Here is an 11,537-nt window from a genome sequence, read left to right as displayed (position 1 = left end):
CTGTCCCAAAGCAACGGTGTCATCTATAGCGGGACTCGTGTGACTGCTGTGGTGTTGGAAAAGGCTGTATCTTGCACCTTTATCCTGGTCCTGCCTCTTGCCTCACTGTTTTTAGCTGTTATTATTTAATAACAGCTAATTTTTTCTGTGCTCTCTTCAGGTGGTTACAGCTCAGAAACTGCAACTTCACCATGGCCAAGAAGTAGTTAAAGTATGGATACCAGACCTCGTCAACTGTCTGGATAGAGTATGGATTCATTTCCAGTGAGGTTTGACAAAGTTTCTAATCCATGTTGTGGATGTATGGTGACTTGACCAGGTTATAGATTCCTTGTCTGTAAATTGGTAACTCAACTATTTTTATTTATTTATTTATTTTAATTTTTTCATTACCAGTTCAGTTATATTTTATTGTTTTATTTGTTTTTTTGTTTGATAACCAGTCATTTTAATTGAATTGATTTTTGAATATTGCTGTTATAATGGTTACCTGCTACAGTCACGTAGAATGGGAAATTGTAGCGTTTCTTGTTCAGCTCGGTCTAATTTTTAAAAAAAAATTTTTGGACATGTTTTGAAAAGATCAAATTATTGTTGTATACTGTTATATTACATCTAATATAGTCATATACAGCCTTTTTAAATAAAATACTGCCATTAAATCCAACTAATATGAGCACTTTTCTGTAACTTAAAGCATTATTATTCATATTACAATGTATAAGTATATATATAAGTAATTTTCCGTTATTTTACGGTATTTTTATGGTGGCCCTGCTGCTCCAAGTATGTCCCATGCGCAGCTTCCGGGCTGATGAGTGCAAATTTGCCTCCAGTATTTCCTGATAACGTGCTGCATTCATCTTTCTTTAAACTTTGTAGCTCACACATCAATTCAATTCAATTCAATTCAGTTTTATTTATATAGCGCCAATAACAATACAAATCGTCTCAAGACGCTTCACAAAAACCAGCCTGCAACCTCCAGAGCAAGCCTGAGGGCGACGGTGGCAAGGAAAAACTCCCTTTTAACAGGAAGAAACCTTGAGCAGAACCCAGCTCATATGGAGGGACCCATCTGCCGAAGGCCAGCCGGGTAGAAACAGAGAAGATAGAGAGAAAAGAAGAGCAGGAGAAACAAGATAAACAAACTTCTGTCATAGATACATACATCAAGCTGAAGGAGACATGTAGGATCTAATAATATAACACATAGCTGATGATCTGTGACAGTTTGTGAGTATAACAGGAATCTTGGGCGGGTTGGTGAATTGTTCATTCAGGTAGGAGTGGATAACTGGAGGAAGCCATGATGATTGGGGCAGATGAAGTTTATGGAGCTCCACAGGTCTGATACACAGCACTCCAGATCAAGAAGATTGGGCTGGTTGATGAGGCCACAGCAGCAGATGTAGCTTAGAACTCCACAGATCAGATATTCAGCACTCCAGACCAGAGACCCTCACAAGAAGATTGAGGGGGAGGGGAAGGGAGAGAGTAAGACACAGTGGTTAGTAAATTATAAGAGACAGAAAATAGAATGATGAGATATTAGAGGACAGGAGCCTTAGAAGAAAGAGGAGAGGACATGTCCTCAGTGCATCATCCCCCTGCAGCCTAGGCCGATAGCAGCATAACTAAGGGATGGTTAAATCCAGCCCTAACTATAAGCTTTTTTAAAAAGGAAAGTCTTAAGCCTGACCTTAAACGTAGAGACTGTGTCTGCCTCCCGAACCCAAACTGGGAGCTGGTTCCATAGGAGAGGAGCCTGATAGCTGAAGGCTCTACCTCCCATTCTACTTTTAGAAACTCTAGGAACCACAAGCAGACCTGCACTTAGAGATAGTAGTGATCTGTTGGGACAGTATGGTACTATGAGGTCTTTCATATATGATGGAGCTAGACCTTCCCCAAAACATCAGCAATCCACCTCTGTGCTTTACAGTAGGAATGGTGTTGCTTTCATCTTAGGCCTTGTTCACACCTCTCCAAATGTAACGTTTATGGTTGTGGCCAAAAAGTTCAATTTTGGTCTCATAACTCCAAGTTACCTTGTTCCAGAAGTTTTGAGGCATGTCTCTGTGCTGTTTGGCGTATTGTAGGCGAGATACTATGTGGCATTTGCGCAGTAATGGCTTTCTTCTGGCGACTCGACCATGCAGCCCATTTTTCTTGAAGTGCCTCCCTATTGTGCATCGTGAAACAACCACACTGCTAGTTTTCAGAGAGTACTGTATTTCAGCTGATGTTATTTGTGGGTTTTTCTTTGCACCCTGAACAATTTTCCTGGCAGTTGTGGTCGAAATTTTTGTTGGTCTAACTGACTGTGGTTTGGTTTTAACAGAGCCCCTGATTTTCCATTTGTTAATCACAGTTTGAACACAGCTGACTGGCATTATCAATTGCTTGGATATCTTTTTGTATCCCTTTCCTGTTTTATACAGTTCAATTACCTTTTCCCATAGATCCGTTGACAATTTGCTCTCCCCGTGACTCAGAATCCAGAGACGTCCCAGAAACTCACTCAGCTTTTATGCACACACACTGATTACAGGCAAATACATCACAGGTGAGGATGTTACCTTTCGTGGCCATTCAAACCCATTTGTGTCAACTTCCAAAATCACCAGGGTATGTGAACTTTTGATCGGGGTCATTTGGGTAGTTTCTGTTGTCATTATGATTTGAAAAGAGAACACACATTCGTTTGACAATAAATGGTTTCACCCAACCACTCAAGCATGAGTGAAAAAAAAGGTTTTTGTGTTATCATTCATATTCTCTGAAAAAAGAAAGCCAAGAAAGCAGAAATTCTGCCGATGTATGTAAACTTTTTAGCACAACTGTATCAGCTGCATACATATTCAATTTAAAACTATATCCAGAGAGGTCCACACCACGCATATCAGCACTGGAACGTATTGTGCACACTAATGGTTCAAAAGCAATAATAAAGAGCAAGGGACTGACAGGACAGCCCTGTCTTACTCCTCTTTGGAGAGCAAAGGGCTTGGAGATTAAGCCATTGGTTTTAACAGAGGAGAATGGGGAGCAGTAAAGAGCTTTCACCCAATTTATGAATTGAAAACCAAAACCACATTTTTTAAATGTATAAAATAAATATGGCCATAATATCTTATCAAAAGCTTTTCCAGCATCTAAAGATGCTGGAATGACTGAAGAGCTACTGCAACCAGCATGTAACATAATCTGAAAAACCCTACGCATGTTGTTTGAGGAAAGACAACCTAGGATAAAACCTACTTGGTCTGGGTGGATTATGGATGGAACTACCTTCTCCAGACGGAGTGATGAGGTCTTAGCAAGAATCTTATAATCACAGGTTAATAAACTTAAAGGACAGTAGTTACTCAACTGAACTGGGTCTTTACCTAGTTTGGGTAACAGGGAGATAATAGCATTGCACATAGAGGGGAGCATAGATTTGGAGTCCAGTATTTGGTTAAACAATAGCAGCAAAGGAACTCGCATTGTCGATCTGAACAATACACTTGTCACTCAACAATACACTTGTCACTCATCCTATTTGAAAATCACAACAATATAGGGGCGTCAAGTGCATCCCTTTCAGCTGGACTGACCTTCGGCAAATTAAGCCCTTTAAAGAAGCTGTCCATTTCAGCATTGTTATCACAGCTCTCTGCACAACAGAGTTTAGAGTAATAATTTTTGAGATTCATTAATTGATTCATTGATTGATTGAGGCAGCATCACATTGTAACATTCCATTCTCAACTCTAATTGCTGGGATAGTCTATTTTCTATACACTTTAATCAATGGGCTAACATTTTCCCTGCTTTATCTCCAGATTCAAAATAACATCTATGCAATTGGAAGAGAGCAAATGCTGTCTTCTCATGAATTAGCCGTCACAATTCTAATCAAAAAAGGACACATCATAACCTCCTCCTCCTTCATCACTTTTTCAACTCAAAACGTAAAGACATGAATTAAATGGACATTGACCACACAGACAAAACTCGCAAGCCCAGACAATGGTTTTCTTGAACTTTAGAAGACATATTTAATTGAGTTTACTATCAAAAACTTATCATGACCTTTGGACTAAAAAGAGACAAAAAATGTTAATACAACTTAATGAGGATGCAATGTTTTATAGTCCCCGCTCACAGAAATTGAAATTAATTTGTCATCAAATGTAATCTTTGTTAGATACGTCACCTTTGTGTCAGTAGAGAGCATTGTTGGTTGACTTTTCACTCATGTAATTGAGGTGGTACTGATTCTAGTGACCTGTATGGTGAAGTGTCCTAATGGATCTGTGCCTCCTAATACATATATAGTCCATTATTCCATAGTCCATCCACTTTTAAATGATATTATCAGATGATTACGTTTACTCTCACTTCAATAAGGCAGAGAGTTTACCTTGATACTGTATAGTCTGTTTGGGCCTGATCATTCTGTTTTATTGGGGGTTTCCTTAGGGAGGTACCTCTACTGAAATACTCTGTTTTGACCACTTTCTCCTCGAAGTGACTGTGATCTTTAACTCTATACTGGATGTTAGATGATTCTCTAACTTTACCTAAGTGAACCTCCTTTTATAGCCAGCCAGATTTCCCACAGCCACAGGTGGATCAGTATGTCAGAGTTCAGTCAGTTCGGTCTATCCCCTCAGACAACCCAAATACCTTTTTACAGTGTAACAGGTAAATTATTGTAGTGCTTCCATCGATTTTTAAAGCAGTTGGGGTGGTGATAATGATTTGGAATGAGCATTTCAACCTTGAACAGGACCACATCTTTCTATTAACAGTCCCCTCCAAAAGTATTGAGACAATAGGGCAAATTCCCTTGTTTTTGTTGTTTACTGAAGACATTTGGGTTTAAGATGAGTATGAGTCAAGAGTTCAGAATGTCAGCTTTTATTTCTTGGTATTTACATCTTGATGTGTTAAACAACTCGGGACATACCACCCTTTGTTTGAACCCACCCATTTTTCAAGTGAGCAAAACTATTGGAACATGTGACTGACAGGTGTTTCTTGTTGACCAGGTCTTGCCTTTAAGGTTGATTGTTCAAACATTAAATAGCTCTGCATGACTATTCTACTTTTTGGCCTGGATTGAAACCTATAAAGTATGCATTTCTTGTTAAAGAGGATAAACCAACACGAAGACCAGAGAGACGTCTATGGGAGAATAGCAAGCCATTTTCAAGCTGACAAAAGAAGGAAAACATTCAGAGCCATTAGTCAAACATTGGGCATAGCAAGCACAGCAATTTGAAATGTCTTGAATTAGAAAGAAACTACTGGTGTACTGAGCAACAGATGTCGGATAGGTTGGCCAAGGGAAACGGCAATAGTTGATGACAGAAATATTGAGAGAGTTGTGAAGAAAAACTCCAAAACATCAGTAAGTGACATCACCAACGACCTCCACAGTGCAGGGCTGAAGGTATCACAATCCACTGTTAGAAGAAGACTCTGAGAGCAGAAATATAGAGGACATACCAAAAGATGCAAACCAGTGCAATCAGTAGTAAGAATCAGCAAAGGCCAGATTGAAATTTGCAAAGATGTACAGAGATGAGCCACAGAAGTTCTGGAACACATTCTTATTGACTGATGAGACCAAGATTAATCTCTACCAAAGCGATGGAAAGGCCAAAGTGTGGAGAAAGAAAGGAACTGCTTATGATCTAAAGCATACAAGCTCATCTGTGTAGCATGGTGGAGGCAATGTCATGGCTTGGGTGTGCATGTCCACTTCTAGAACAGGCTCATTAATATTTATTGATGGTTTAACTGATGATGGTAGCAGCAGAATGAATTCCAAAGTAGTTTTAGCCCTGATGATATGAGTTTAGCATGCAACATATTCAATATTACCAAGTGAAAACGGTATAATTAGTTCTTTCCAATTTCATCCATGGTCTTTTTCAGCTTTTGAATTTCCACTAATCCTATAGGCTAACAAACTGAGTCATATTGTGACTGTAGATTCATTCAGGAATGCTATATCTTGGGATTAGTGAAGTGTAATGGCTCCTTGGTTTGAGCAGGGGAATACCTCTACCTGTTTGGTAAATGCACATATTACTATCAAGCAATATTTCTTTCCTTCACATTTATTTAATTCTATAAAGACTGTCCTCTATTAAGTCTCATATAACTTGTAAATTATGTTTCACACATATAGTGTTGGTAATACAAAAAAAATTAAAGGGAGCCAATGAAGAGGAGCTAAAACTGGAGTAACATGATCTGATATGATAATTGCTGTCAGTGCTCTTGCAGCAGCGTTTTGAGTCAATTGGAGGCTTTTTAAAGAGCTCCTTGGACAGCCAGACAGTAATGAGTTACAATAACCCAGCCTGAAAGACACAATGCATGACCTAGGTTTTCAGCACCACTTTGAGACAGGATGTTCCTAATTTTAACAAAATTATGCAGGTGAAAGAAAGCAGTCCCGGTCACCTGCTTTCTGTGGGAATTAAAGGACATATCCTGAATTAAAGGATCTGTCAATGGAGTGCCATCCAAAGAAACCAGGTGATTAGATAATGAATCTGTGATGGTTAGGGCCAAATACAATGACTTCTGTTTTGTCTGTGTTAAAGACAAAGACACTTTGACAAGTCTCTGTAGTAGAATAGCAGAATAGATTGTCTCAAGTGTTAAGGAGATAGTTGGTAACTTTAACCAGAGCCATGTCTATACTATGATGAGCTCTAAATCCTGACTGAAAGTCTTCAAATAAACCATTCCTGTTTAAATGGTCACACAACTGATTGGCAACAACCTTTTCAAAAACTTTAGAAATAAATGGAATTTTGGAAATTGTTCTTTATGGAGAACCCTCCTTTGTTTTGTCAGGATGAGATCTAGAAGACAAGTTGATGGTTAGACGCTGTAATTATTGAAGTGAGCAGTATTATTTTTGGCACACATTTTAGATTTAGAATTAGTGTTATTAGTCTCTTTTAAAAAATGAATTTGGGTCAATATGTATTTCTCCGGTTGTATCAAGTATTGCAGTTCATAAAACAACAGTTAACCTTAAGGTTTTTGTAAAATAACCGGATTCTTTACCAGATTGTAGCTCTAGCCTGGACTTTCTCATTCATGGAGATGCAATGCTGCCATGCTGTACTTCACTGCTGTAGGGCAGAAACTGCCATATTTCAACTTGTGTTTTTTTTTTTATGAATTGATGCCCTACATACAAGAGCATGTCACAACAGTTGTGAAAATAGCACATTGCAACACATTATGAGCTTGCAAATTGGCTATTGTCAACAATAATTATAGTAAAGGAATAGTTTTAGACATAAAAGGTTTCCAGCCAACAGCAAATACTTTCTGATCTGCTAAGGATTATGCTTAGATAAAGTGGTAACGGTGGAATTAATGTAAATTACTCTTCATTACAAAAAAGCCAAGAACAAAAACCGTCTTGCTTTGGCAATTGTGGCTGTATTTCTGAGAATTTTCTAAAATGCAATGAACATACACATGAGCAACAAATGAGGAACAAATGCCAAATGCTCAACTTGACCTTGTCTGCCAGATCATACTGTCATTGAATGTAAACATGGCTAAAGATGCTGCTGACGTTACAGAAGCTATAGAAGTGTGCTGTTCATTTAGACACATAGAAAACAGCAACAGGTCTGAAATGCTACATTTTCCTCCATGTTTCAGACTGTCACTCGGATGTGGGTCCATATGAAAATGCATTGCATTTGCCCGGCCAAAAATCCCTGCATGTGCTACACATAACAGTAACACACACATTAGCTGACTTTAGCGTAACCAAGCTAACTATAGCCTGAAGTTAGGAGTTACGTGGAAAACTTTAAGCTTACTATGAAATTTACCACAAGCCGATTGGCGAATAACATCATATGACAACAATGAATTAATACATTCAATTGCGTATCTGTGACCGACTGACCGGCTGCAAGGGTGTTGTGCAGAATGTGTGGTGCATGGTGGTGGGCGTGACCAAATAAAGATAGGATGCAGCAGCATTGATGACCACCCACTAACATTAATGTCCAGTCTCGTCAATGAAAACTCAAACACGTCTCGTCATGTTTTAGTCATCAGAGAGTCATGTTAAGTCATGTTTGGTCAGCTTTAAATGGAGTTCTTTTCCTCTGATAGTCTGCTTCATTTGAGCAGGTGTGAAAGCTCAACTGAACTCTGGTGCGGACCAAACAAGTGAACTCTGGTCCGCTTGGAAACATGGGTCTTGGTTCATTTGCAAGTGAACTCTGGTGCTATTCGTAGGCAGTGTGAATGCTCACCATAGTAAACACAGGACCAAATTCAGGAAGAGACACAATATGCAGTCAGTCTTATCTGCTGTTAACAACTGACAGCCATTGTATTAAAGCTACAACACGGCTTGCTAATGGCTAACCTCCACTCCAGAAAAGCCTCCACTTGTATTCCGTGAAGCGCCCACTTTTGTTTGAAAGGTGACAGACACACATGTTGGACCCTGTCATGTTCTGTTATTGTTTTATGCGCAGCTATTTGCACATTTAAAGAAAAATAAACCCCTAATGGAAAATAAGTATTTGTTGTAACAGTAACGTTACTTATCAGTTATTGGCGCACAAGAAGCACAATCTCTAAAACAGCTAACTTCATATACTGAACAAAACTCCCCAATTGAACTGAGTCTTCTTGGTCAGGTGTGAAAATACCAAGTAACTGGACAACCTCTCTGCCACAACACAGAAGAACACCTTCCCCTCAACAATAAGCAGACTGTTCGATCTAAACTGATTTATCTCTAATGAACCCCTCTCTTTGGGAATGAAAGTCCCCCTGCTCTGTGCCATGCCTTGGGAATAACCTGTTTTTTTGTTTGTTTTTTTCATACTACCTTCATCAACTTCCATAGAAATCTTGGTACTGGATGAAGCATAAGCAATATGAAATATGAACCATAGGACATATTGTTATTATTCGTTGTCGTTATTATTTTCTAATAATTTGTACATAATCATATTGATATATTATTGAAACTTTGATGTGATGATTGATTCACTTTTACAATATGTTTATTAATTTCCTTCACAGAGCCGCAGGGCACACAATATAGAACTGAACGGAGCTGTGATCATCTTTGATGAAGCTCACAATGTGGTAAGATTGTGTCCTTAAACTTATTACTTAATGTAAATGTCAAATTATATTAATTTACAAATTACTGAAAATTGTACTGGGTATATTTAGTGCCAGTATTGAGTATATAGAAGACCTTCTAGTGAAATCATACTGCCTCCCTCTTTCCAAAATCTAGTCTAAACACGATGAATTCAATCAGTGGAGAGCATATATGTGAATGAAAAACCCATTTTAAGCCTTAATTTTTACCTATGATACTATACAACACAAGTATAGATTTATTAAGTGTAATTCATTGAGATGTTAGCACTGGTGCCTCACAGAAAGAATCTTTTGGATGGGAATAGGGATAGATCACGTTAAGGTTTCATCTGAGCCTGGTGCCAGACTGGTACTTTTGAAGTGTGCCTGAACCAGTGCTTAAAGACCGGAAATCATACAAACTTTGTCCAAAAATTATGCGTTTTTATTTTTAAGGCATTTTGTGACATGCAAGTTGAACAGAATAATAATTTAAATAATATAAATACAACTAACACCAATAAGTAAATATAATATAAAAACAATGTAAAATAAAATTCAGAACAATCATAATTACTGTGGTAACTTGTGCTCAAAATTAGACCACTGGACAAAGTCTTGGCTGAAATTTTCACTTTATCTCTGATGGGAAAAATAACAGTTTAGAGAGGTACACACTAAGGTACTGGTACACACCAGCAGAGAGCATACTATATACACATATTGCCACTGGACTGTAAACCAAGAAAAACCACTTACACAAAGAAGAAACAGTTGATCTTGCCTACAGCTACCCCTAGTGGGACCGTGGCTAAATTACCCATACTTAATAATATGAATAAATGCATCTTAATAATCGTCACATTATAACAATTACCATAATAAAAACAGCAGTGTATCAAAACCAGCAGCAATACAGAATACAGAACATACAGAACACAGACAACTTTCAATCAACTTTCAATATTTGAGTATTTCAAAAAGCAGCTTTACACTTTCAGCAATTTCTGCCTTTTTGTATTGTCCATTGAGCGTTCTTAAACAATAAAAAGACCACTACATGAGATTACTACGATGTTTGTTTTCCAAGCATTCAGTACACATTCATTTAGTGCATTAATTTAACAACAATAACTTACTTACTCAACGTAAATTACATATTAACATCATTAAATTAGTAAACTGAAGAAGAACGGCTGCTGTTATCATCATCTGTGATGTCTATAACACTGGCAAGGCTGGGACTGTCCTCTCCGGGGATGCTCATAACTTGGTGAAGGGACTCACAGGCTATCAAAGATGGTCCATTTCTCAGCTTTTAAAAAAATGCCATGCATCATCAGATGTAATGAAATTTGAGATGTTACCTCCCTTGCACAATATTGCTTTCAAGCACTTGCTGCAGGTTGCTGAGTGTGCATCTTTTGAGGTGAAGTACAGCCAAACTTTTGACCGTTTGGCCATAAGCATTTTGAAGGTTTCTTTTAGTCCATGCAGGTGAAAAGCTGACGTGACATCACATGTACCGTTGTCACAGCTAAGTAGATGCCAATTAAAATTTCAGTGGCACCGAAATGAAGCACCAAAGTCCGCGTTGCTTTTCGGTCTGGTTATTACCTCCTCAGTTCCATTACGGTACCGAGTATCAGTACCAATCCCTAGGTTGAAATCCATCCGCTGACTAGGGTCTTTCTGTGTTGGGTTTGTATGTTTTCCCTGGCGGGAATTTTGGGCCCCATGAAAAAAAAAAAAAATCGCATTGGGCCCCAGCCCCTCATTGTAAAGACTGAAGGGTCGACCTGTGTACCATTCGTTCATTTGAATTTCAATTTAGACTGGAAAATCATTACAATGGACATCAAGGCTTTTTTTGCTGTTGTGAAAATTTTCAAAAAAATTTGTGCTCTTGCTCCAGCGTTTTGAATCAATTGGAGGCTTTTTAAAGAGCTACTTGGACAGCCAGACAGTAACGATTTACAATAATCCAGCCTGGAAGACACAAATGCATGAACTAGTTTTTCCGCATCACTCTGAGAAAGGATGTTCCTAATTTTGATGATATTACGAAGGTGAAAGAAAGCAGTCCTGGTCACCTGCTTTATGTGAAAATTAAAGGACATATCCTGGTCAAATATAACACCAAGGTTTTTCACAGTAGTACTGGAGGCCAAGGTAATGCCATCCAACAAAAGCAGGTGATTAGATAATGAATCTCTGACATGTTTAGAGCCAAATACAATAACTTCTGTTTTGTCTGAGTTTAAAAGTAGAAAATTACAGGTCATCCAAGCCTTTATGTCTTTAAGGCATGCTTGGAGTTTAACCAGCGGAATAGTTTCATCTGGTTTCATGGATAAATATAGCTGGGTATCATCTGCGTA

At 38.3% G+C, this 11,537-nt stretch overlaps 1 protein-coding gene across 6 annotated transcripts in view; it reads left to right on the top strand.

The window, feature by feature from the left end:
• Positions 1 to 11,537, top strand: part of rtel1 (regulator of telomere elongation helicase 1) — a 99,917-nt gene that overhangs the window by 43,355 nt on the left and 45,025 nt on the right. For 5 of the 6 annotated variants that reach the window (XM_047608782.1, XM_047608764.1, XM_047608753.1 and 2 more), the window contains one exon: positions 9,088 to 9,153. In XM_047608782.1, the coding sequence (XP_047464738.1) occupies positions 9,088 to 9,153 (66 nt within the window). Of the gene's footprint in view, positions 1 to 160; positions 265 to 9,087; positions 9,154 to 11,537 lie in introns of all 6 variants that reach the window. The other variant, XM_047608800.1, reaches the window with a different exon arrangement.

Source organism: Mugil cephalus, chromosome 1 (genome assembly GCF_022458985.1).
Source record: "Mugil cephalus isolate CIBA_MC_2020 chromosome 1, CIBA_Mcephalus_1.1, whole genome shotgun sequence".
Taxonomy (NCBI): domain Eukaryota; kingdom Metazoa; phylum Chordata; class Actinopteri; order Mugiliformes; family Mugilidae; genus Mugil; species Mugil cephalus.
This window is presented reverse-complemented; position numbering and strand designations above follow the sequence as displayed.